The following is a 25,083-nucleotide window of genomic DNA, read 5'->3' as shown; positions in this document are numbered from 1 at the left end:
GTGCTTTAGCATCTTCACTCAGGACAATTCAGAGAAGGAACTTTAAACCTTCATTTGTTTTTTTCAGTCTTCTACTTCTTGCTTTTCTGTGTAAACAATTAAAATCATGCAAAACTAGCTTCATGTTCCTAAGTGAAGTGCTGCCATTGTTTCATGGATGTGTGGCTAGCAGTACCTCTGGGCTGTAAAAACAATCTGAAAGATGTGACCTTTATAAAACATGATGGAAGGGAATCTTACTGGATCATCTAGTGCTATGAATGAAAGCATTGTCTGTAGTTAAATTTCAATACCAGATCTCACTCTAGTTGTTTGCAAGTTCATAGGCTCAGTGACTACCCTTGGGTTTTGTTACCTCACTGTAGCAAATCTCAGACTGCCATGTGCTGGGGAAACTAAATCGGGAGGTAGGAGAGGATAAGAACATGCAACATTTATTCCTGCTGCTTTTCACTGAGAAACCATGTAAGCTGTTCCGTTACCAGAATAGCCTGAAAATAGGAACCATTGGTTTCTCCAGCATTCTTCACCACACTTGGCTCCTTTAGATGAGGTCAGATTTTTTTCATAAATATCTTCTCCTTGCAAGTTCAGGGAGGGTAATCAAGCTAATGCCATAGATAAACTAAATGCTATTAGCATTTTGTCTGTTATTAGAATAGTTATCATTGGATTTGGGGAAAAAACTGAAATCTCACTAAATTACTTGATAAGCAACCAAGAACAAGGTCAGATTGTGAATCTTAAACTCTCCCCACCCCACCACCTTTTTTTATTTCCCTTCCCCTGCTCATGTGGAGGAAGAAGGAGCATTAACAGTCTTTGACTGTTGATCTTTGCTTAGTAAATCTTGTCATTCCCATGCAGAATCAGGAATTATAAAGAAATATAATATAAAAAAGAAATATGTGTCCAGTTACCAAAGAATATTCTCTACTTCAAATTTTAAAAATTTAAAGGATTTCTTTTAATATTGTTGACAAGGTACCATCATTTGCATTTGAAAGAAATTAAGTCACACTAGGTTGAAACCAACAGCTTCAGAGATACCTTCAGCAGATGTTTCAAAGAAGAAAATGGAAAATTATTCTTGGCTTTCTTGATGGCATGAAAAAATAAGCCAAACTGAAAATGCATTTACTTTTTCCTGACGTCACCGTTTCCTTGGTATTAGGGAAAGAACAAATTGAATTAACTCAGTGGCTGACAAAAAGTAATCCATAACATTGATGTATTCATCTCACAAAAGCTAAAGTTGCTTTGCATAATTTCTTCTATTAAAGATACGTAAAAATGTTCAGGAAAGCAAGCGTCCTTTGTTTTGAGCTCCCACTTGCTTAATCTTAAGTTATTTTGAGGTTTTATTGTTTCACAAAGTAAAACACTATCCCCAGTAAAACTGTCTTTGGCATCCCTATAGAGGAATGCAAGCTGTTACAGAGTATTTTATATGAGAACTTTAATGAATTTTGAATGTCATGTGATTTTTGTGGCATATAAATCTTTATTTTTCTGTTGTTGGTCCTTTGAAAATGTCTAATGGGCTTAGAGGTATAAATATTTGAAGTATTAAAAAAAAATAATACTCTGGGTATGAAAGACACTCTTTCTTTGCTAAATATTGCTATATTAACCATGAACTTTTTTATTATTATAGGTCCTCTCTCTACCCCACCGGAGGCTTGTTTGCTATTGTAGGCTGTTTGAAGTTCCAGATCCAAATAAACCTCAGAAGCTTGGATTGCACCAGCGAGAAATATTTTTATTTAATGACCTTCTCGTGGTATGTTTTTTCAGGTGGATAGACTTCTAGTGATGTATTCAGAAATGCCTATCTCTGTGAAATCAGTGGCGATTAAGTCATGAGCGTTCATAAAAATAAATATCTATTACCTGTTATTCTGTACTCCAACAATCTTGGGAAGATTAAGATCTTAATTTTCTTCATTACATATAATTTACTTTTAAATTTAAGCCTTTTATTGATTACTACACTGTATTGTATACAATAGCTTTTATTATAAAGAACAAAAATTACCTCATTTACCTATTTCCCTAATGGGTAAACAGAGACATTCTTCATTCCGTGAATAATGAATTCATGTTACTTGTGGAAAACCAAAATTAATACTACTTTCTATTCCCCAGATGTTTGTTCTGTGAACCAGATATGTTTATTCATTGAAATAGGAATAGGATATGTTGAAATACATTTTACAGTTGACTTTACTTTTTAGCATGCCCTTAATTTGACCCCATCTTTTGAAACACAAACATAAAAAACTAGTGACAGCTTGGAATTATTTGATTGATTTACTCTTAAAAATAGGAAAATATGTTGCACTCTATTTGGAATGTATTTTGCTGTTAGACCTGAGAACCAAGAACTAATCTAAATATTTCATGTTTTGTTATGAAAAAGGCACACTTCAGATGCACAATTTTCTTGCATATAATTTTGACATACCTTCAGACCTTAAATCCAGGAATTAAAAAAAAAAATAAATTAATTAATCCTTTTAATTGTGAGTATAACATCCTGGTTGTAAATGTGAGCTTGGGTGTAAAATGATGGAATATTGTCATCTTCTGGTTGCAGGTTTCCTGTCTCTTTTTAATTTTCTTTCTCTTTCTTTCTCTTTTTTTTATTACTTACTCAGGTGTCAGTAGTTTTATCAAATTGTTTTGGGAGACCAAATTTGTCAGTTCTAGTAAAATGCTGTCTTGATTTGAAAGACAGGTGTCTGCTGAGGAAGGCATGAGCCTCCCTTGAAATGGAAAAATGCAACCCCCTTCCCCCCAAATTATTATAATTTTGAAATTAAGGGGCCTTCAGGCAAAGATAGGGGGAATAGGAATAAGAGTTCTTTACTAATATATATATATATATAACACAAGGCAGAAAAAAACTCAACCCACTGGTTTACACTGACAGGGTCAGAAATACAACCTGACACCCTGTTAGGGTGGCAGTAGCAGTCCGATAAGATGCTGGCTACAGTCCTCCTGAAGCGATGGATGTAGTTCTGTTGAAGCAGCGATCTTGTAAAAGGGTCTGGTCTTCCTCCGAAAGTCCAGTGGTAGGTAGGTAGCTCTTGTCCTCTGGAACTCCAGTGGGGGGGGAAAACTCCTCTGGGAATCCAGTGGAAGAAGGCTGCTAGGGTGTTCGAGATCTCAGTTTTTATTTAGCATGGACTGCTTGGCTCCTTCCCCCCGGGCGGAGCATCTCACAATGGGATGGGGAGTCGTGAGGCAGTTCCTTGATGGGCCATTAACAGGAGATAGTCCAGAGGGGGGAGGCAGGGAGCACCACCCCACCTGGTCTCAACAGCTCCTGAAGATGGTAATAGAATACTTTTTTTTTTTGGCACATCTCACACTGTAACCTAGGACAAACGCCATCACCAAAAGCTAAAATTAGAAAGAACTAGTAAAAGTAAACCTCTTGGTTATAGAGTGGTTGCATTCACACTTTAAGGAATCCACAAATGAATTGTAAGTAGTAGTGTGTTACTTCTATTGTGGCAAAAAGTAAAGGTTTCCACAGAGTCGGAGCTTTTATTGAGATACAAATCATAGGGCAAATGGCATCATTGGATGAGGTAGTAGTGTAAGGCAGTGTTTGGAGGTGCACAGGGGTGAAGCAGGTTTGGAAGGTCACAGCACATGAGAATAAGGGCTAAGAATTAAACTTGTGTGGAGAGGTCCATAGGCGTGTCCTGCCTGTAGTCACATTGCTACAAAAAACATGAAAGGAAGTTTGTAAAAAAGGATGATTTAAGGTTATTTACATTCTTGCTAGCATGTGCTCAATAAGGATGCAGGTTTTCTTTCTGGATTTTCAAGAAGTAGAGTTCTGGAGAATAGAGAACACAAAGGCTTTTTATCTGGATAAAATATTAAACATTCTGGTTAAGAGATAGCAATGCTCCAAAGGTAGCTTTGTTTATTCAGTAGTACGAGGTGAAATACATCAGTTGCATTTAAAAAAAAAATTAAAAAAATACAAATTTATATTTTCTGGCAGATTATAGCTTTCTTTGGCATAAATGTTTTCTCATATGCTAATTCTTAAGAACAATAATTTTCCACAAACGCATATGGTAAAAGGGATATCTCACTTTGTTTATTTGGTAACTTTCAGGTGACCAAGATTTTTCAAAAGAAGAAGAACTCTGTTACATACAGTTTTCGACAGTCATTCTCCCTCTATGGAATGCAAGTTCTTCTTTTTGAGAACCAGTGTAAGTCTTTACTCTCTTTTTAGATGACCATTTTATTTATAAATAAAATAAAATTTAAAAATTGTGTAAGTGAAAGGGATGGACAGGACTTGACTCTGAATTTAGGAATAAAATTGCTCTGGATTTAACTTAGCTCTAAAGTTTAAAACAAGATGGAGTCACCGTAAGAAAGAGCAAGACTGCTGTTAGGTATTTTTGGTTGTAGTCAGAAGCCAAATCTAGCCAGTCTGGTTTGTGAATACTTATAAAGAATAAAATGTTTGTAAAGAATCAGTATATCTGTTGCTGAGTCACTGGTACAGTTAGCTGGAACTGAACGCATGATAATAAATAGTGACTATTATAATGATATGTGTCATTCAAAGCACCATTTGATTTATTTTCCTGATTTACATCTTAACTTTGTGCCCAGGTAATGTATACTCATTCAAATATAAATATGAAGCAGAGAGTCTGGATTAAAGTTTGTATTTTTTGACACCTTCTGTTTGTCAGTTGTAATCTATATCAATCCAATATTCTTTTTATCTTTAATGCTTGTCCAACGTAGTTTTAGCAGATAAAAACCCAACAAAAAGCAAATAGTTTGCTAATGTTCTGATTTTAAGCCCAGAGACAGCATCAGTAACAACGTAGCGGAGCATAGTTTGGTACCGACCTTTGGTACACAGGGAGACAGTCTATTTGACCTGACCTCGTGGTTTGTAAACTGAACCTTGACTTTCGTGATAAATTGGATACAGTTCCGTGTGACATTCAGTACTTTCTGTGCTGCTTCTGCGGAAAAATTTTAGGTTTTGCTTGTCCTTGAGAATGTGCTCCCATGCTCATCTCACTCAAAAGAAGTTGCTGTTATTGAGTCAAAGCATCTGGAGATTTCAAAGGGAAGATTTTAGAGAGCTTATAGCAGCAATGTAGCCTGCAGATTATTTATATGCATACACGTTCATTCACTGGCTCTTGTGCACAAATTATATGATAAATTCATCTTTAGAGAGGAAGGGCAAATATTTCTGTCCTGGATTTTACTAAATATAGAAGAATGATATGTAGAAACACTTTATTCAAGTAAACTTAAAAATACCCATAGTGAAGCTAGGAGTAAAGGGTTGGATTCCTGCCAGTGAACTGGAGGTATTTTAATGCAGGCACTTTACTAGCCATAGTTGGGCTCCAAAGGTGAATTCACTACACTGCGTTAGTGATTTGATTGTACTTCTAATAGTGGTGCCTGTTAGGTGGAATGCAGTATTTTCCCCTTGGGAAAGAGAAGTATTCTTCTCCTCTGGTTTGTAAAATTCATATTTTTAGTTTCTTCTGTCCCCAGCAAGCTGTGGGGTATTTTGGCCAGACCCATCATTCCATTCAGTAAATCTGTGTGTAGCAGCTGTCAGAATCAGCTGATTTCAAGTGAATAAAATTTAGTGTCACTAAAGCAGAAGCAACAAAAATTTGTTTGGGCTGCTGGTGAGGTTGAACAACATGATTCATGTTGATGATAGAAGAATTGACTTCTAATGTCAAAAGTCGATTACGTTGGGGGATGGGTGAGCTCCAAAAGGGAAAATAATGTCGTGTATCTCTAGTAAGTAAATAGGCCATAAGGGAAGTATATCTTGCATTTTCAGTCAAAATCACTGATAAAATATAAAGGGCAAGCAGATCACTTCAGAGAGTGTATCTGAAACCAGAAAATATTATGTGTTTCCTGATGCTTAATCAATATGAAGTAGAGAAGTATCTCTGGTAATAAAATATTTTTGTTTGTGTAGTATGTGGAAATTTGTTCTCTGTTCATGTGTGAAGGTAGCCCATGTGACTTTGGGGTTACCAAGTTTCCGTGTTTGGTTTCATAAACCTTTTTTTTTTTTTTTCCAAGTGGTGCACTTCCTATAACTGTTTTCTGCATATCCATTTTCAGAGTTAAGAACAGTACATGGTGTTACACTACGCTCTCCACGTGTTAGCTTGCCTAGCACCAGGCTCCTCTGCACTTTTGGCCCTTTGGCTGTGTTCTGAATGACAGCAGCCACAGACAACTTGAAGTGGCTGTCTTATTTGCCTGACGGTAGATGCAATTCTCATGCGGTCAGGAGAAGCTGTACATTACTTCTGTGCAAGAGGTTGATAACCGGGCCCTGACAGAAGCCCCAGGTTCTTGCTCCCTCCTTCCTCTCTGTACCTTTTGAGGCTTGCAGTAGTTGACACCTTTTTTCACACTTTTAATTGCAACTCTGATTTGGAAGTTAAGATATCCTTTTAAAAAAGTGTAGCATTTGCACTTGTTTCTTAATATTTTAAGTATTGTTGAAATGACTTCATGGTTTTGAGGGAAGAGACCACCTTACATCATCTGCTGGTTCTCGAGGGAATGAATTTTTAGTACATGGAAGCACTCGGACTTCGGTTGAATACTTAAGTAAATATTTGAGAGCTTTAGCAAACCAGTAAGGTCAGGCAGTTGAGTAAAAGAAAACATCATGAATTAGAATGCACAGTTTAAGTTTTTCTGACACCCCTTTTCTACAGGTCTGCACCTCAAGCAAAGGCTGATTCCGTTTTCTACAGCAGAACATGTCTTCCTTATAAGCCATCTTTGTGTAAATGAACCTTCTGCCTCAACCAGGAGATATTTGTGACCAGTTGTTAAAATTTGCGTTCTCAGATGTGCAGCTAGAAAAGGGGCAAAGACAGTTTGCTGAAAAATCTGCCTTTTATTGTGAAGATGTCCATAATATGGGCCAAAAGAAGTAGGGGGGGAACCCTTTTACTTCCTCAGTATGTAATTTCACAGATAATTTTAACTTTTTTTTTTTTTGAAGGAAAGTAGGAAGTCCAGGGAGCACAACTTAGTAGGAAATACTAAAAGCTGTACATGCTAGTGTGTTTGTCTTCCTGCAAACGTAAGTTAAAAGTGTAAGACAGTTTCTAGTACTTGAGATGTATTCAAGTAGTCTTTACTCAGCAAAATTTTGGTCACAATTGAGTAAGGTAGGTAATGGGATCTGTTCCTTGAAACAAAAATTATCCCCTTAATTTTCTTGACTTTTTTCTGGGATTTTTGTTTTATACTGTACTTTGTCCCTTAAGGGTTAACAGCTGCATAAAGACTGTCATTCAATATTTATTCGGTATCTTGACATTTAAGCAGTTCCGATATATCTTAGGGATTTTCATTCGAATTCTGTGCCTTTGGACTTTTATTTCTTTGACTTTGTCCCTGTATGGTAATATTAATAAAAAGCTTTCAGTTTTTCGTTTTGGGTTTGGGTTTTTTTTGTTTTGTTTTGGGTTTGTTTTTTTAATAAAATGAAAAGCAATTGGAATAATCAGAGCTTAGTTTTTCTTGACTCTTTCTTCTAGATTATCCCAACGGTATTCGGCTCACATCAGCTGTTCCAGGAGCAGATATCAAAGTACTAATAAATTTCAATGCACCAAATCCTCAGGACAGGAAGAAGTTTACAGATGATTTGAGGGAGTCAATTGCAGAGGTTCAAGAAATGGAAAAGCACAGAATAGAGTGTAAGTACAAAGGTACATATACTAGAGCATTTCCAAGCTAATAAAAATAATAAAATCTTGAATATGTGTATAACTTTAAAAGTTCAAAATATTGTGGGTTTTTTCCATGACTTTGATTCTAGAAGGAGGAAAAACCCAATGACATCTTAAGCCCCAGCTGAGTTCATTGGCTATTATTTACTGCAGTGGAGCTGCAGTGGAAATATAGCCTGGACAAACTGTAAATAGGAATGGACAGAGGAGAGATGGATTTGTGATTTGTATAAATTACAGTAAGAATTTTAGGGATACTTTACATCACTGAAATTCTCAGTGATGGTACGTCAAACATGTTTCACTGAATTTTTCTGCATTTCCATGTTGATATTCCTGTATTCTCAATTAGGTAACCATAGTACAAATTTATATATTTTGCTGGAAGTTACATGAGTGTAAGGAATTTCATCTTTTATTTTTCCAAAGGAGGAGTAGCCTTTCATCCTCTGTGTTGTAATATAAAGCTGTTAATACAGGGGTAACTGTGCCAGAATTAACTCTTACCTATTGTTCACAGCAGTACACAGAAATTGTGATGTTGCCATGTCCTTCATTTTAGTCAATAAATATGAATTGCAAAATTATTCTCTTTGTTTCAGCTGAGCTAGAAAAACAGAAGGGTGTGGTGCGTCCAAGCATGTCTCAGTGCTCCAGCCTGAAAAAAGATTCTGGCAATGGGACGCTGAACAGAGCTTGCCTGGATGACAGCTATGCTACTGGGGAGGGGCTGAAAAGAAGTGCACTGAGCAGCTCCCTTCGAGACCTGTCTGAAGCAGGTAAGCCCTGCCTTTATTTCCTCGCTCTGATTAGTGCATGCAGAGACACGTGAATGATGCACATAAAGCCCAGCTCACAGTGGGCTTCCAGAACTAGTAATACTGAAACTTCAACTTCAAACATTTTAAATAGCTCCTCTTTCATAGTTTGGGTTTAATTTCTGTTTGTTTTTTACTGTTGTTCTATTAAGCAACCACTATTTGAAAGCATTTAAACCGTTGTAGATTGCTATATATACTTTTAAAGGAGAGTGAAGACAGAGGAAAAATTGTATGTGTTTTATTAAAAAAAATGATTGACTTGTGCTAGGAGTAACCCACTTAGTTTTCCTTTCTTTTTTTTTCTTCCCCTTTGCTTCTTCCCCTTCATACAATAGGCTCAGAAAGAAAAGAAAAGAAACTGGTCTCTGTGTAACGACCGCTTTCTGTGTATTTTGCGCTCAAGCGTACCTGTGTTACCACATTGATGAATGAAATTGAGTGAAGCCCTACTAAATTCTTCCTAGAGTTACGTAGTTCAGCTACAGTGTGTCCGTGATGCTCTTGTATTGTTTTTTAACTCAAGATATAGTTCCCAATTTTTGCAAAAGAGTTTGTTGTGAAATACCATTGCCAATATGATAAAGGAAGCCCTAGTGGACAAGAATACTGATATCCCACAAAACCGCTGATGTGTCTTAAGATTTATTAACTTACTAATATAGCTAAAGACTGGAAAGGAGTGGTGGTGTGATTTTTCAGGCAAAGAAAAGCCAGGGGAAGTTTGCTATGTTTTTATTTTATGGTTTGCCTCAGTAATACACAACTGGCATACCCATGTAATATAGGCTACCATGCATAGTCACTTTGTCATTCAGTGATTCCTGTCATTTACAAGAAGTCATATCTTAACACTGTGTCTGCTAATCAGAAATTACTTCTGGGGAAAGTGGCAACTATATATATATTATTTTATTATTTTTAGTTCGTAGTCTGTGTTACATAGTCTGATTTGTTCTTTTAATTGCAGTGATGATTTACAGTGTAGTCATAATTGCAATACTATATATATCTCTGGTGGTAGACACTACTTACCTTTCTCCTTTTTTTAACTAAAGAAGAGATTTTAGGTATGCTGCAATAAATAAAATCGTTGTAAACTGAACTTATAGCCTGTGTTTTGTGGGTATATGTATGTGTATACAAATATGTAGAGTGAGCTCTTTTCAGTTATTTTATTCTCTGTGTAGGCTTTCATACTCATATATCCATTTGCTTCACTAAAAAGACCTAGGACCTTGATCCAAAATCAGGCTGAAGTTGAATATTGGTGCTTGATTGGCTTCAATGGATTTTAGATCAAGCCACTAGTCCTCGCCACTACCATATCTCAGATTTGAGGATACTTCCTCATCCTTTTTTGTTGTTCTGTTTTTATTTCATTAGAATGAGAACTACCATATTATTGAATATGTGACTTCAGTGGGTGTATCTACCCATAAATGTGATTTCTGATTATTTTTTGTCATGCCATAGGAATTTTTCATCCCTGTCTTTCAAGCATTGCCATGTATTTAAATTCATGTTATGGGTTTTATGCAATAACCAAGTATCTGTAATCATGAAAACATTTCACGTTTCAACAGGGCATACCTGCAATTGGTATGCTTATTATTGAAAATAACTTTTTTCCGTAATAAAAAGTAGAAATCACTCACAGACTGGTGGGTTTATCAATGAGCTCGTTAAACCCAACTAAACTTAATTTTAACTTCAAATAGTGAAAAATTATGGAGAGTTTCTGTTTGGTCTTGTGCAGTGCAACTGACTTGAGAAATTACGTACCTGTTACTTGCTTTGTTATTTGGTGTAGAATTTTAATGAGATCATACATGTCTTTCTGCCTTTTCTCAGTGAACAGCTTGCATGTGAGACTTTTTGTTTTATTTCTTTTCTTTTTTTTTTTAATATGGGAGAGATAATCCATAGAAAAACAAAGTAATTCTTTCAGTTAGCAAGACAGTGCATCCCAGTGACTATACCGTACTAAATTGCTTCTGTAAAACGAGTACTGAGTTAGGTTGCCTCAGTTCTTTTTGTGGATGAAACACAGGATCGAGGAGGAACAAGGGCAGTGGGACTGTGTGTGGATGTGTGTTTTTCTGTAGGAAAAGGCACAATGACAGTGGATTTGTAGAGAGTTCCTTTCTACATTTAAATGGAAATAAATCTGATAAATATGAGAAAATTGTCTGCTTGCATATTTATACAGTAAGGCAGATAATTGTCCAATGAATGTTGCAAAAACAAATTGAAATTTTAAAAATATTTATTCATAATGAAGGGGAAATGGGATTGAACATCATTTTGGTTGCACGGGTATATGACAAAACTGTTTGAGAAAACAGTCCATTACTCTTCACCAGCTATCACAGTAGTAAATGGTGGCTGTGGAAAGTGACTTTAAATTTCTCCATTGGAAAACAGTGACTATTTATAAGCTTCTTAGATCTAATGAATGTTAATACCCTGAATGATTCTGACTCTGAAGCTGTAAACCGTAAGGGAAGGCAAGATTTCTCTGTCAGGAAACAATGTCTGGAATCCGTTTCCTGGTGGTTGTTCTTCCGTGCATTTGCCATGATAGCTTAAGTCATAATTGCAAAAAGGATGTGAATGAGGGTCTCTTGATTTTAAAGACGGTATTGTTCTTTGTGGATTGACAGTTCTTTCCATGGAATAAAAAGCAGAACGTGGCAACCAACTGTTCCAAGATGTGAATCTGTCAAAAGTATTTAGTGCTTTATTTTTCTCAAAAGAAAAATACATCATTTTTATTATGTGTTTTTGAGCTATAGTCAAGGAAGAAGTGTATTTATTTGTCCCAGACTTGGAAATTCTTAGTTTACATAAAAATATTAGAAGTCAGACAAATTTTAATGCAGTTAAAGCTGAGTTTTATGGGTTCCAATAGCATTTTGGACACTTCACCACTTTCTCCACATATAATTATATGACAAGTAGGTTTCCAGAAAGATGCGAAAGACGTGAAGTCCCATCATGGCCATTAGTACGTGGGAAGAATGACTTGGTCGCTAAAGCAGCACATGAAGGATTAGACTGGTTGAGTTTCTGTATCTCTCACAGGTTCCTTGACTGTTTTAGGCTAGTCAGTTCCAGGGACTTTGAGCTGCTAGAGGACCCAGTGCTTGCACATTGGGTTTGCAGTGGTGAGCACCTGCTTTGTTCCCTCCATCCCTAACCTGTAAGGGGGGAATAATATCTACAGACTGCACTAGTTTAAAAATTGTAATTTTATGGTTTGCCTTGGTCGTATACAACCGGCATACCTGTGTAATATTGGAATCTGCACAGAAGTGCAGGATGGTGTAATGGTTAGTATTAATAAAAGTTGTGCTTGTCTCATAGTCTCCTGAGATATCTCAAAATAATTACAGACCAGTACAGACTACTGAAGAAAAAAAAAAAAAAAAAAAACCCACACCAAAAAAAAACAACCCACCAAAAAACCTATACCCCACACTGGACAGACAGAAAAAAACATGAAAAAAAAAAAAACCAACCAAACCCAAACTATACAGTCGTTCCAGAATTGAAAGAAATTCTATTTGTATATTGCATATAATCTCAGTTGTCAATGTTTAACTTTTTTAATGTTTCTTTTTTTGTTGTTTTAACAAGTTCATTGTGTATCTTTAAAAATTTCCTGTATCCCAAATTGTAATGGAAAATATTGTGGAACTTCTCAGCACTGTAGTCCCTTTAAGTCTCTGAGTTCATGCAATTACAGAATCCCTTCATCTGTAGAATCAGTCTGTCATGGGATGGGGCAGTCCCCTGGCTCCTCCCTCATCTGTTGCAGGCAGTGTCACAAGGTTATTTTCTCCTTCCTCTCTCATGGATTTTTGCTGCACTGTGTAGGACGGAGGATACTAGCAGTCTTTTTCTGCCTTATTAGAAGAGCTTTCCAGGTAGGGAGAGATTTTTCCTGTCTCTTCCCTTGCCACTGTTGTTAGATTTCCTATTCTTCAATGGAATAGCAACAGTAATGGGCATGACAGAATGTACTGTGTTTTTTAAACAGATTTGTATGAATGAAGTCTTTTGTGATATGCGTATGTTAATATCAAACGATTTTACAAGTATGTTGTACAAAGACACCCCACACTGTATACGAACACCTTTGTATCAATAACTTTTCTGTCTTATGGAAGAGACACTGTTTGCTTTTCCAGTGAAGGAGGAGTTCAGCAAGGCAAGATGTGGTTATGCTATTTTCTCATCTCCTGGGGTTTAATCAGTATTTTGAGAATAATCTGTTTGACAATGCCAAGAAACTATTTTCACAATTGGTGGGTGATCTTAAGACTATACCTGTTTCACCCAGAAAACAAGATGAAAATATGAAGGTTCCAAGGCATACTTTCACACTGGAAAGTAGTCTCTCTAAATTAATGATTAAAGCATACTATTTAGATAATTTTGAGCAAGTCAGGTTGGGTAATGCCTGTAAGCTCAGTAGCTAGATGGTTACAGATTCTGCTGCTGCTGGGAATATCCATTTCACAGCCTTCGGAGGCTAGTATAACAACCCCTCATTATAAGAGCTGCTACATTAGTTTGCTTTACCAAAACCTTAATTTAGAACTTTTTTCCAAACTTTTTTCCCTAAGACAAAGCCATATTGTTCAGATAGCAATGTATCTCAGTGGCGTAGAACAGAGTTTCAAGAAATACAGAGTAGCAGTGAGAAATAATTTACATTTACTGTAATGATCTGCACATCTGTGAGATCAGTTTTGGCACGGCAGAATGGATTTTTATTAATGAAACTATTTTCTTTTGGAATGTATAACTTTTTAAAAATATTTTGATCACTTAATATTTTCACTATCAATTTGATATATTCTTAGTCCCATATAATGCATGTACATATATGGGAGAGATTATACTTATATAAGATATTTCTTACAAGGAATATTCGTAGCTAACATCAATGAATTGTTGGAATGAATCAGAAAAGATTAAATTAACTGAAATTTAACTGTATAAAAATAAATTAAAAACCACTCTAACATCCTTAATTTTAAGTTGAGCAGAATATATTAAGCAAAACTGGTCTTCAGATTTGATAAATACCACCTTGCTTTATATCACAGCTGTTAATTAATGTGTGAGTACAGAATTATGCTTACATACAATTCTAGTCAAGAGTCAGCATTTTCTTGACATGCATTTGAACACTGCAGCTCTAGGGAAACATTTTCGAGATGGAATGCCATTCCGAAGACCAGAGAACAGCCTTGTATAAACACACATTGGCAGGGGGAGTGCTCTAGAGGATTTACTTAATAGCCTTCGTATCACACTGTAGGTCAATGCAGAACTGAGTTCAATTTGGTTTTAAGAAACTCAACAAAGCACTCTTTATCTTGGTAGTGCCTATCTGAGAGAAATTACAGGCATTTAAGTAGTATTTTCTGTTTATTCTTGGCTTTGCTAGTACTACTTCACCCTGAAGTTGTTCTAAGCAAATATCCATCTGTCTCTTTCTGTCCATATATACTGTGTATATACCATGTTCATGGTTATTTTATTAGAGCCTTTGTCATATGCAAAAGGCATTAAATTTTCCTGTTTTCCTTCATTTTTGGCCACATTTAATGACTTGTGGCAGCTGTCAGTCTTATTTGCAATGTTGACTGCTAAGTGAAGAAATTACTATCTTCCTCTGTGTTTTTGTATCAGCAAGAGTGATTTGAGTGTTAGTAGGTACTAATACCATTAGCAGAGCAGAAAAATATCAAAGCCTGACTAGAAGTAAAAATAAGGGATTATCAAAACCAGGTTTTCTTGGGGCGTTCATAAGATAGCACAGTTGTGATTTGGATGAGGCTAATGCTGCAGTGAGAGATGAACCACCTTTTGACAAAGAGACTAAGGGAAATGTTCAAAATTCCAACTAATTTAACAAGCCGAACAAAACACCTTCACCACAAATGCCTTCCCCTTGATTTAATGTCAATGTAGAGGCATTTGTACTGGGGAGTAACTCTTGGTGATAATGAGGGAGGGGGAAATGTTACAGTAGTCTAAAGAGAACTATAGCTCTTAAGAGAAACTTGTGTTTCAGGGCAGCATCCCATGACCAACCAGGTCAAAGTGATGCTTATGGATCCAACAGGTGGCATCATAGTGATCTTGTAAGACTTAGGGGTAGTCTAAATTGGTCTGTGAGACGGTACGTCAGGAAGAGTGAACCTCTGAGGAATCACTGTTGGTGCCCACTGAAGGCAGCAATGTACCAATGCAGGCTGGAGATGGTCTTTGCCATTTGGCTTTGCAGGAAAACAAGGAGAAAGGATTGAGAAAATTTAGGTTTCTAAAAACATGCAGATTTTAGAGAAGCTTTGAGAACCTGACTGCTCTTCAAAGGTTTGTTTATACACCCTGCCAGTAAAGTATTGTGAAACTTTGCAAAGCAATGCTCAACAAGCTATCTTTTAAAAAATACCCATTTCCACTGCAGCCATATGCTATTTTCTCTCCTGCGAAATGAGAGAGAAAATCTGGGATCCTGTGTCCTATATATAGCCAGTGAAGTATTCTGGCTCTTCAGGCGAACAGTCTGGTGTTTCATGTGTAATTTTAGGCAAAAGTCTTTGGCAATTTGAGAACATTGGAGAACAAATCCATCATACTTAAAGCACTGCACAGCTAAACAAACAAAATCTAGCCATAATGTCAAGACAGATTCCAGATTTAGGGATAAAAAATTAAGTTTAGGTTTTTTTAAACCTCATGAAAGATGATTATATGAAATCCACTGAGATTCAAAACTGAAAATGAAATGATGAAACCGATGCCCCTCACCAATCTCCCACACTGAAGTTCAGAATATGCCAATACTAAATTTTGTATTTAAATTAATACCACCCCACAAATATATAAATATATGCTACCAGTCGTTAAAGAAAGAAACTTTATAGCAATGAGATTCTAGGAAATTGAACAGTTTAAAATGTTGCTGGTCAACATCATAACCATACTACTAAACGTAGATGTTAAAATACATTTATTTTAAGATTTGTACAACTTAAAAAAAATCACACCCCACTAATGATGGCTGATTCACAACAACAATACATCTTAAAAATTAGCCAGGTACAGAAACTTCATGTAACTGATAGCCTTAAAAATTCAAATTTCTGCCTTCGTAGCTGCTGTACCAGTCCAGTGCAACGTTTACACCCCTGCAGCCCCTCTAGTTGTATTTAGAGACTCCTGTAGTGATTCAGGGAAAGCCGCTGTTTTTCACCCGGGTCTTGTCTCAGTCTCTAATCTATGGTGTTGCATGTCCTGGGCAGGCAAGCGTGGGCGACGCAGCAGTGCAGGATCGCTAGACAGCAATATGGAAGTAAGTAGGAAGTTACTGATGTCTAGCTGGATGTGATGATGTGCATTTCAAACCTTTCTTTTATATACATACTTTTTTGCTCTTTTTTTCTTCTAACACATAACCTGCCTGCCTCAAATAAAATGCATGCCTAGGCTACTCGCTCCATATTCTTCCAGCTTAAAAAGCACTGACAGCTTGTTTTAGACCAATGCCATTTTTGGTTTGGGCTAACCTTGTTCCCTTTGTTCCTGCAAGCATGGTTAAATGAATATGATGTGTCCTTTTGCCACCGTTTCAGTCTGGTCCCAGCTTAAAAGCCCACTTTGCTCTTTGTTACAAAGTACACTGCTCTTGCTGTTTGATGTTTAGCTACAACTATTGACTTTCATGCTCAACCATTCCCATTGCTTATTTTCGAGTTAAATTGCTAAGTGTATGCAGTCATGACTCCATGGAATTGCACAGATAGGGCATGGGAGGAAAAAAATATCAAGACAGGTGAATTCAATGTGGATTTCATGAGATTTCATTCATCTTCAAACCATTTATATATACTGTTCATGTCTCTGAATTCAGCTTGCAGATTTTTTCTTTTTTTTTCTCCTTTTTTTTTTTGTGTGTTTGCTTTAGTTAGATTGCAGTTTAAATCTAGCACACTTTGCATAAGTACTGTTGTGTCCCATAAATCTTTTTTAAAATATACAATCCCAAAACTTCCAGAAACTAAATACACTGTTCCAGGCTAAATAATAGAGAATGTTGGACTACAGGTCAGAACACAATCGCATAGAAATCTTAGTGAAAAAAATGGTATGGTTCCATTTAACACATAATTCAGAGGAAGGCTTTTGAGAAGCAGCACTGTGGCATATAGTAGTGGAAAACTACTATTAAAAAAAAAAGTTTAAAATACTGTTTTGAAATCTGAATTGTAACTGTAATATTTGCTGCTGTGTGTTTAACTATTTAGGTTGAATTCAATGTAGTTTTATTTCTTGTAAAAAAAGAAAGTATGGTATTTTTTACAGTATTTTAAAATGTATTTTTCCTTTAAAAACGCAGTTCTAGGTCTTCTGTCATGTTACTTTCCCGTGACATTTTTCTTATTTAAAGTCATAGCTTTTGATATTAAAGTACTGAGAGAAAAACATTTAATGCTTAAAATACCCCAAGAAGGGCATGAATGCCACACTGGCAACTTAGAGAAGGTGGAAATATAGTTTTTACTAGAGCTCTTAACATAGTCCATCCATGTGAACACTGAAGGAGGAGTTTGTGGGTCAGTGTGAACTTTTTCTTTTCAACATTTTAAGATTTTTTTAATTTTTATTTCTATTAATTTCTTTTTAGGGGTCCATCATTAGCAGTCCTCACATGCGCCGAAGAGCTACATCAACCCGAGAGTGTCCATCTCGCCCTCACCAGACTATGCCTAACTCCTCCTCACTCCTAGGTTCCTTATTTGGTAGTAAAAGGGGAAAGCCACCTTCCCAAGGCCATACACCATCTGGCTCATCACAGCAACCTCCGCACCCTCCAGTAATCCCACATCAGCAACACTCACAGCATCCTTCTGCCATGCATCATGCAGGGCCAGCTGAGGGGCAGACACAGGCACAAGTGCACTCTCACCATTCGCAGTACTGTCACATGCAGCAGAACCCACCACCCTACCACCACCACCACCACTATCACCCTCCCCAGCACATCCAGCACCCACACCAGTATCACCAACACGTGCCCCACTCCCAGCATGCACCACACTCCCAGCATACCCCTTACATGCAGCACCCCCACGCACAGCATACCCACTCTCCTCATCCGCCACTGCCCCCTCCGCACCCAGGGCACTCTTCTCACCCCCAGCACTCTCAGCATCACCATGGTCCGCCACCACCTCCCTCCACGTCAGCCAGCACTAAGCCCAAACACAGTGGCATCAGCACAATAGTCTAGAACATATTGACCCTCCTAATAACTGTAGAGTTTTAAACAAAGTTACAAAGGCACTTACAGGAAGCAACAAATAATATTGTCAGTTTTTACCTAGACAATTTAATTGAGTTGTGTGAGCTTAAAGGCTTGCTGTTACTAAATAAAATAATCCAAGTTAGTGCAATCAATACTGGTTTTACTTATCTACTCGATAGATGTTTACCATCTGGTTAGTTCTTCTTTCCAAACTGCCTTGAAAACATGCTGCTTGCTGAACACGAGTAAAGCTACCTTTTACACCAAATCCCTTGACAATTTTCCATGCATAATAAAAACTTAGTCTATGAAAAAAGGAAAAATGTGATACAGAACCAAGTGTTGCATTCTTGCTCTTCTATTGTCAATGGGCAAAAAAAAATAAGTAGACCTGATATGGTTGATGAAAAGTACGTAAGTAAACTTTATATAATATAAATATATACATATAAATATATATATATACTGTATAGTTAACATTTGTGCTTGGAAAGAAATTTTTTCAGTCCACAAAACTAGCAATATAGACTCTACAAGGAATTTCACTTACTTCATAGGATACAGTATACTAGATGAATAGCATATGAAAGAGTAGACCAAAAACTTTAAACGTTAGAAACAAATTTCAGACATTTCAGTATTTTCATTAAAAGTCCTCTGGACTTCCTAGGATTTCTAAGCAATCATTACTAAATGTGCCAAGTAACATAGCATTTAAATGTTGTAGTCAAATACTGCTTTGTATAAATCCTTATTTTATTAACACGATACTATCATATGTAATCAGTATTATAACTGTTCTGCTATTTCAGGTAAGCAAACTCGTTAAAATGCAGTAATTATACCGTAGCAATGTAGGATGAACATTTACCAGTGGTCATCTTCAAACATTGGTCACATAAATTCTTAAGACACTTTAGAGGCTGTGATAACTGTGAATTTACATGATCCACATTTCTTTTGTATGCATATGGTTTAACGACAGGTGCATGTATACACTGCAAAAACATTCATCTCAAACATGAAATGACAAACTTCCATCCTTCTCAGCTACTTTGTTTCCTGTTTACCATAATTTCTCATTTTTACCCCCAATGAAGCTGAATTCTAGTCAGAGTGTTTCCAGCTGGAAGTGCTTTGAAACTTGAAGGTTTGTTTTAGAATTTAGTATAGGGTTTATATATATATATATATATATATATATATATATATCTCCAAAAAAATGGAATTCCATGTAGCCATGTGCTAGCAACAAAGTGGCTTCACCATTTTTACTCATCACTTTTGTTAGTTCAAAAGTGCCCAGCACTCAGCAGGCTGAGTTTATGCTCAAATCCTCACTGTCCAGTTAGTTGCAAGACATCCCATATAAACAGGCTGTGCTGCTGTTGCTTATGTGTTGTAATTAAACCATTTGCAAATTTATATACAATTTTTATCCCAAAATCCTGTACAAAGTTATACATGGCGCCTACTTTGTAGTTTCAGCATTTTGAGCCACTGCAAGGACTTTACACCTAAACAGTAGAGACAAAGGAATCACAGCTGCAAATCTGTACCAGCCTAAAAGCAAACCTTGAAGAGGATGAGCAAAAAGTACCAGTGTGAGATGGGTAAAATTAGTAACAAGAACAACCAGTCGATTTTCTATTTAACAGTAATAAAATTGTCAGAAATGATTAGGACATGAGAACAAGAGAGTGACTTTTCATATTGGCTTGCTCTTGGCATCTCTAATATTTGGGGGGGGGGGAGGGGGGAGAGATTGAGTAATTTTTTCCCTTTCATACCATTGATATCATAATACCAGCAAAACTGCAAACTGAGCACTTTGTTAACCTCCACAGAGAGTAAATACAACAATCTAGAGTTTAGCCTTTTGTTTAGAGATGTCCACATTTGTTTCACACATGTGCAATATGTTTCCCCCTTCTGCTCCTTCTCCTCTAAACTATCTTCATGAAGAGAAAAGAAAATGAGTAATTACATTATTATTTTTAAGTATCACTCATACTAGTCTAATTTCTGCGGCTTACCTTAAGAGGGCTCCTAAGGGTCCCCTGAGGCTCTGTTCCTTGCAGTTTAAAACAATATATACTGTTCTTATAAGGGAAAGTAGAACTGTCTGCATGTCATCTACTGTTATTAATGTGAGGCTACACTCTACATATTGTATATTTGCAAAATATACCAGTGTTACTGTTGATATTAGTTGAAGTAAAGTGATAACATATTTCAATATGTAGACTTTTCTTCATACATCTGTACCAATAGTAGAGTCTAACTGTAATTTATAGGTTGTTCCAGAAAAGATAAAGAACCATTCAGATACAAACATCTTTCAGAAACTGCATCTTTTAATTAAAACAGAGGTAAGAATACTCCTTTTCACCAAGTGACAGAGTCTGTTCTTGTTTCAGATGCAGAGTTATAATGTAAATAAAATTGCCTGCGTATGGAATAAATGCAGAATATGCAGTAGCAGTGGAGAGGAAAATCTGACTCTAGTCGTGTTAGTTAATAGTGAAGATGTTAAATCTCCCAGATCTGCATTTGCTTTATGTTTAAAAACCCCTTTCATTCATTTAGAGTTACACATAAATACTCTAAATGTACACAGTAAGCCACATTTTAATGCTTGACTATGGATTTTCCATGTGCGATCGATTAAATATTCAGGAGATGTCACAAATATGCATGCAAAAACCCATTTACACATGATTTCATGTAGGTGTGGGGAGAGAGTTTGTGCCTCCCCTCTAGGTGCATCCAGTTGCATCTGTAAAATCACAGATCATTTTGAGGCTAGGTTAAAAACCAAAACTTGTCGTAGGAGAGCACAGTGTTTGTAAACTCCCATTATTTCAAGCCAGTGAGGAGAAACAGTGGACATGGGGTTTTTGCCTTTTTTTTTTTTTTTTTTTTTTGACTGTGTGTTTGAACATACTTTAAATACACAAATGTGTCTCGGTGTCAGCATAAGTCTTAAGAACTTTGCTGCTTGTTTAGGGTCGTAATATAACCTCTCTGACTCCGTCCTTGATTAACAATTGCTTAGAGCAGTGTGGATCATGTCTAGAATAGGAAAATGGCAGTACTTTAACATTGTGTGTGGTTAAGAAAATGAATTTTTTTCAGCCTGCAGGCAGGAGTAGAATTGAGACAGTCTTCTCTTAAATGCCATTGCTAAGTAAAAACTGGTACAGAAATGCATAGAGTGACCATGTTTCTCTTTCCCCATAAATGATGTGGCAAAGTAGTAATGCTGATTTGAAAAAATGAAAGGGAAATGTAAAGAATGAAGGTGTGGCAACAAAAATCTTTTCTGGGACAACAATCAAATATATATTGGGGTTTTTTTTTTTTAAGTTAAGAATGAAATGTAAAACAATGTAAAAAACAAAAATTCAAAGTTCATCCTAATATAATGTGCGTCTTGTATTGCTAAAAACAGAAAACAACCAAGTCTAACACACAATATAGAATGATTTTCCCATCATGTACTGCATGCAGCAGAAGCCTCTTGTTTCTTGATAAAATGAGCTGAAAGACAGTCAGCAGATATTTAAACTATGAATCGCTAGATGTTGACTTGCTGTTCCATATGAAGCTGTGTGTTTTCTGCAGTTAAGCATGCATTTTGCTGTTCTGTTGTAAAATACCATCACACTTCTTGCCTGCAAAATGGATTATTGTGTATATATTTAAAAGAAAAGTGGAACCAATAACAAGATTAGATTTGGAAAGAGAAAAGGAGTTAGTGAAAATGGGGCCAGTAGGGGGAATAGATAATTCTCTAAATTGTACATAGTGTGTAAATTAGCATTACTCTAAGTCTGCAGTCACTTTGAGATTGCCTATCTCCTGCTAGGAACTTAAATCAGCTTTGAGTTGTATTAAACTGTTAGAATTAGGTCTTGAATGCAGACTGTTAAGGACTTCAAAAACCATTATGCTTACAAGAAGCTTCTGTTCAGGGGAGGCTTGAGACCCCTTTTGTAACTATGGGGAAGAAAGGAGTGCTTTCATTTTAATATGCATTCTGTTTGTAAGTAGTAACAGACCCTATTGATGTAAAACTGTAACTGTGATCATGTGGAGAAATCAAATAAATCATTTAAAACTCTTTGTTTCTCATTTTGTGTAATCCAAGAACTTCAACTTGCCAGATGTGAAATGAAGGAAATTCCTTCCAATGGTGTCTTGGCCCCACTGAGTCAATGGATTTCTGCTACTCACTTTAAAGGGGCCAAGATCTCAGTCTTCATCTTAAAGATAAGTTGGTGAAATTGGTGGTCGGTACCGTGGAGGCTGTGATCTCTTCTCCATAGGTTTTGATTTGTTTGGTGGTGCTGTAAGTATATTTAGTTCCAAAGTACAATAAAGAGCAATAAATTAGATTGGACATTAGGAAAAATTTCTTTACCGAGAGAGTAGTCAAACATTGGAACAGGCTGCCTAGGGAAGTGGTGGAGTCACCATCCCTGGAGGTGTTCAAAAACCACGTTGATATAGCGCTTCTAGGCATGGTTTAGTGGGCATGGTGGTGTTAGGTCAACGGTTGGACTTGATGATCTCAGAGGTCTATTCTAACCTAATGATTCCATGATTCTAAATACAACAATAGATCTGCAAACAACGAGAGGTAACACCAAGGAGACTTCTTGGTGTACTGTGCACCTAAACCTTCTCATGTTGAAAAACAGTAACCAGATTTGGAATCTTCTTAAACATGAGCTGTCCAGCAGGTTCAATTGATCCCATTCATCTTTTGGCCATCACACTGCCTTAGGAACTCAGGTCAGATGACTGTCTGCCCTTGACTCGAGCGTTCCAAGTTTGTCCTTCCCAGGGATGCAGTCCTTCATTTCCTAAGTGTGACCTGCACCCTTTGGATCAGGCTTTGAGAGTATTCATGGCTTCTGTGTGCCAGTGGCAGGGACCGTCCTCATACTTGAGTAAGTGATGTAACTCAGTGAGTACTATCCCGTTACTCCTTGTATCCATATTTATTTGTTGTATGTCTTAATTTACACCACAGAAGGATCACTACACAGGCCATATTTACTACACGTGGCCTTCACAATATGTGATGTTACACTTCTGCAGTTACTCTAGGTAATAACCTGTGGCATACTCGCTTGTGTTCTTATTTTTGTGTGTTTCCTAAATTTCAGGGAAATTACAGTGTATCTGTAAAGCCTGTTATAACTAATGCTTAGCTATCAATTTAAACTAAATATTGTGTTTGCTTGCTTTTTCTGTGAATTTTAGTAGATTCTTGAATTATTTTGTGGGAATAATCAGCTATGACCTATTTCTGAATGGCTGTAATTTCAGGATGTACATCTTGATCAATGATTTTTTTGGATAGGTAAGTACCCATTTATCACAAGATACTTCCAGTGTGCTATCCCTCTAAGCTGTGAGACCCATTAGAAGCTAACTGATGCCTCACAGAAGCATTCTGTTAGTGGAAATACAAGAATATGCAGTGATGTTTTTTACTGCTACTTCTATTTCTGTCTTCGAAGCTATGATTGTAAGAATTTTGATATTAAAAATCTACATTTTGAGAAGACAAAGAGTCTCTCTGCTCTAATTTAACTCTAAGACTCTGTCATCATTGATATAAATCTGTTTTTTTTTCCTGATCCTACTTTTAAGTAGAACCTAAATAATAATATGTCTAAATGCTACTGCTTCCTACCTGAACTAAGATGAGGTTGAACGCATTTACGATCTGGCACTACTGAAGAAAAACAAATAGCCCAGGGAACCTCAGCAGCAATTGTGGTTTCTGTGATAGATTTGCACTGGTTGCAGCAAAGACAAGGTTAAGCATGTGATAGTCTTAATAGCTCACAGTTGTTGATGTGTTGGGTTTTTTTAAAAAAATGTTAATAGCGTTGTTGGTTTGAGATGCTCATCTTAATGGAGTTGCTTTCCTTAAGTCTCTGATAAAGCTTATATGTATATAGCTAGTGAAAAATGCCTTCATTTAAGAAGTTACATTGCCTGCTTACTGAGGATAGGCAATCTTACCCTAATATTAAGAAAAAGGTCAAAGTTTTCTATCCTGAATTCTAACTGTGAATCACGTATTTTGCAAGTCAGAAGTCCAGTGTTTGAAAAATTTTCCTAAACTTTGTCCTATGTTTGTGCATTTTAGGTATTTATGTGCGTGTATCAGTACACTCAATAATTTCATAAATGAATTGTTGTGCAATAACAAGTTACTTCAGACTCTTCTAGGTAGCATCTTTTTAAGAGGGGGTTACTTTCCAGGTATTTTCTGTATTATTTTGTTTGAAATAATGAAATGTGATATTGAAATGACAGGAAAACAAACTAAAAAACTTCATACGTTTTACTTCTGGGATATGTTTTATCTATATCTCTCTTAGGGTTTTTGTTGACTTAACAACTCATCGATTCTATTTAACTTTTTTTTTTTCCAGTTGCCCTTAAGGGTTCATTTTCATTCAGGAATATCATAAAAACAGGTGTAATAGCATTTTACCACATATTTATTTGAAGCATACGGAACAGTTGTGTGATGTTTTATTCATCAGCTACAACCTGTGCACATGTGAGATTTGGGAGCCCAGTTATTTTTCAGTTTCTTGCGTGGTATCGCAGGCTCTGGCCACACAGAGTCCAGAATATCTTCCGTGCACTGTTGCTTATCCCTCAGCATTTTAGATGAAGCTTGAAATGTTACGCCAGCTTCTAGGGTTTTTTCTGCAGTCATTCAAACAACTGTCACAAGGCATCAGATTTATGATGCTGTTAGGATTGCGTGATAGATCATATTTCAGCATGCGTATGTACTGACAAACATATTTGCCCAGTAACATGCTATAATAAACGGTTACGGGTATCATAGCTGCATTACACACACCTTTTTCAAAAGGAAGCACACTGGATTTTTAGCCTACTTACTAGCTCTTCGTGATTTCTGCTGCTACATTTGGTTGACATAAAATTCCTAGAGGAGAACGTAGCACAGCTAACTTGATAGAAATATCTAAATTACACAAACGATGGAAAATGCTTCTTTTTAGGTGTATTTTTAAGTAGACTTTCTTTTTGTTTCCTATTCTTTCAAGAATTAAAACCAAATCCTGTA

The 25,083-nt window shown here is 36.5% G+C and overlaps 1 protein-coding gene across 3 annotated transcripts in view; it reads left to right on the top strand.

The window, feature by feature from the left end:
* The window catches only part of IQSEC1 (IQ motif and Sec7 domain ArfGEF 1), a 343,350-nt gene extending 325,360 nt beyond the window's left edge, over positions 1-17,990 (top strand). The window contains exons 12-19 of one of the 3 annotated variants that reach the window (XM_086469758.1): positions 1,658-1,783; positions 4,145-4,244; positions 7,608-7,781; positions 8,405-8,581; positions 15,949-15,998; positions 17,331-17,519; positions 17,583-17,777; positions 17,847-17,990. In XM_086469758.1, the coding sequence (XP_086325884.1) occupies positions 1,658-1,783; positions 4,145-4,244; positions 7,608-7,781; positions 8,405-8,581; positions 15,949-15,998; positions 17,331-17,519; positions 17,583-17,777; positions 17,847-17,936 (1,101 nt within the window). In that variant the 3' untranslated portion in view covers positions 17,937-17,990. Of the gene's footprint in view, positions 1-1,657; positions 1,784-4,144; positions 4,245-7,607; positions 7,782-8,404; positions 8,582-15,948; positions 15,999-17,330 lie in introns of all 3 variants that reach the window. The other 2 variants (XM_086469757.1, XM_086469759.1) reach the window with 2 other exon arrangements.
* The last annotated feature ends 7,093 nt before the right edge of the window (positions 17,991-25,083 follow it).

Source organism: Leptosomus discolor, chromosome 9 (assembly GCF_034619465.1).
Source record: "Leptosomus discolor isolate bLepDis1 chromosome 9, bLepDis1.hap2, whole genome shotgun sequence".
In the NCBI taxonomy this organism is placed as follows: domain Eukaryota; kingdom Metazoa; phylum Chordata; class Aves; order Leptosomiformes; family Leptosomidae; genus Leptosomus; species Leptosomus discolor.
The sequence above is the reverse complement of the archived record's forward strand: the minus strand, read 5'-3'. Positions and strand labels throughout refer to the sequence as shown.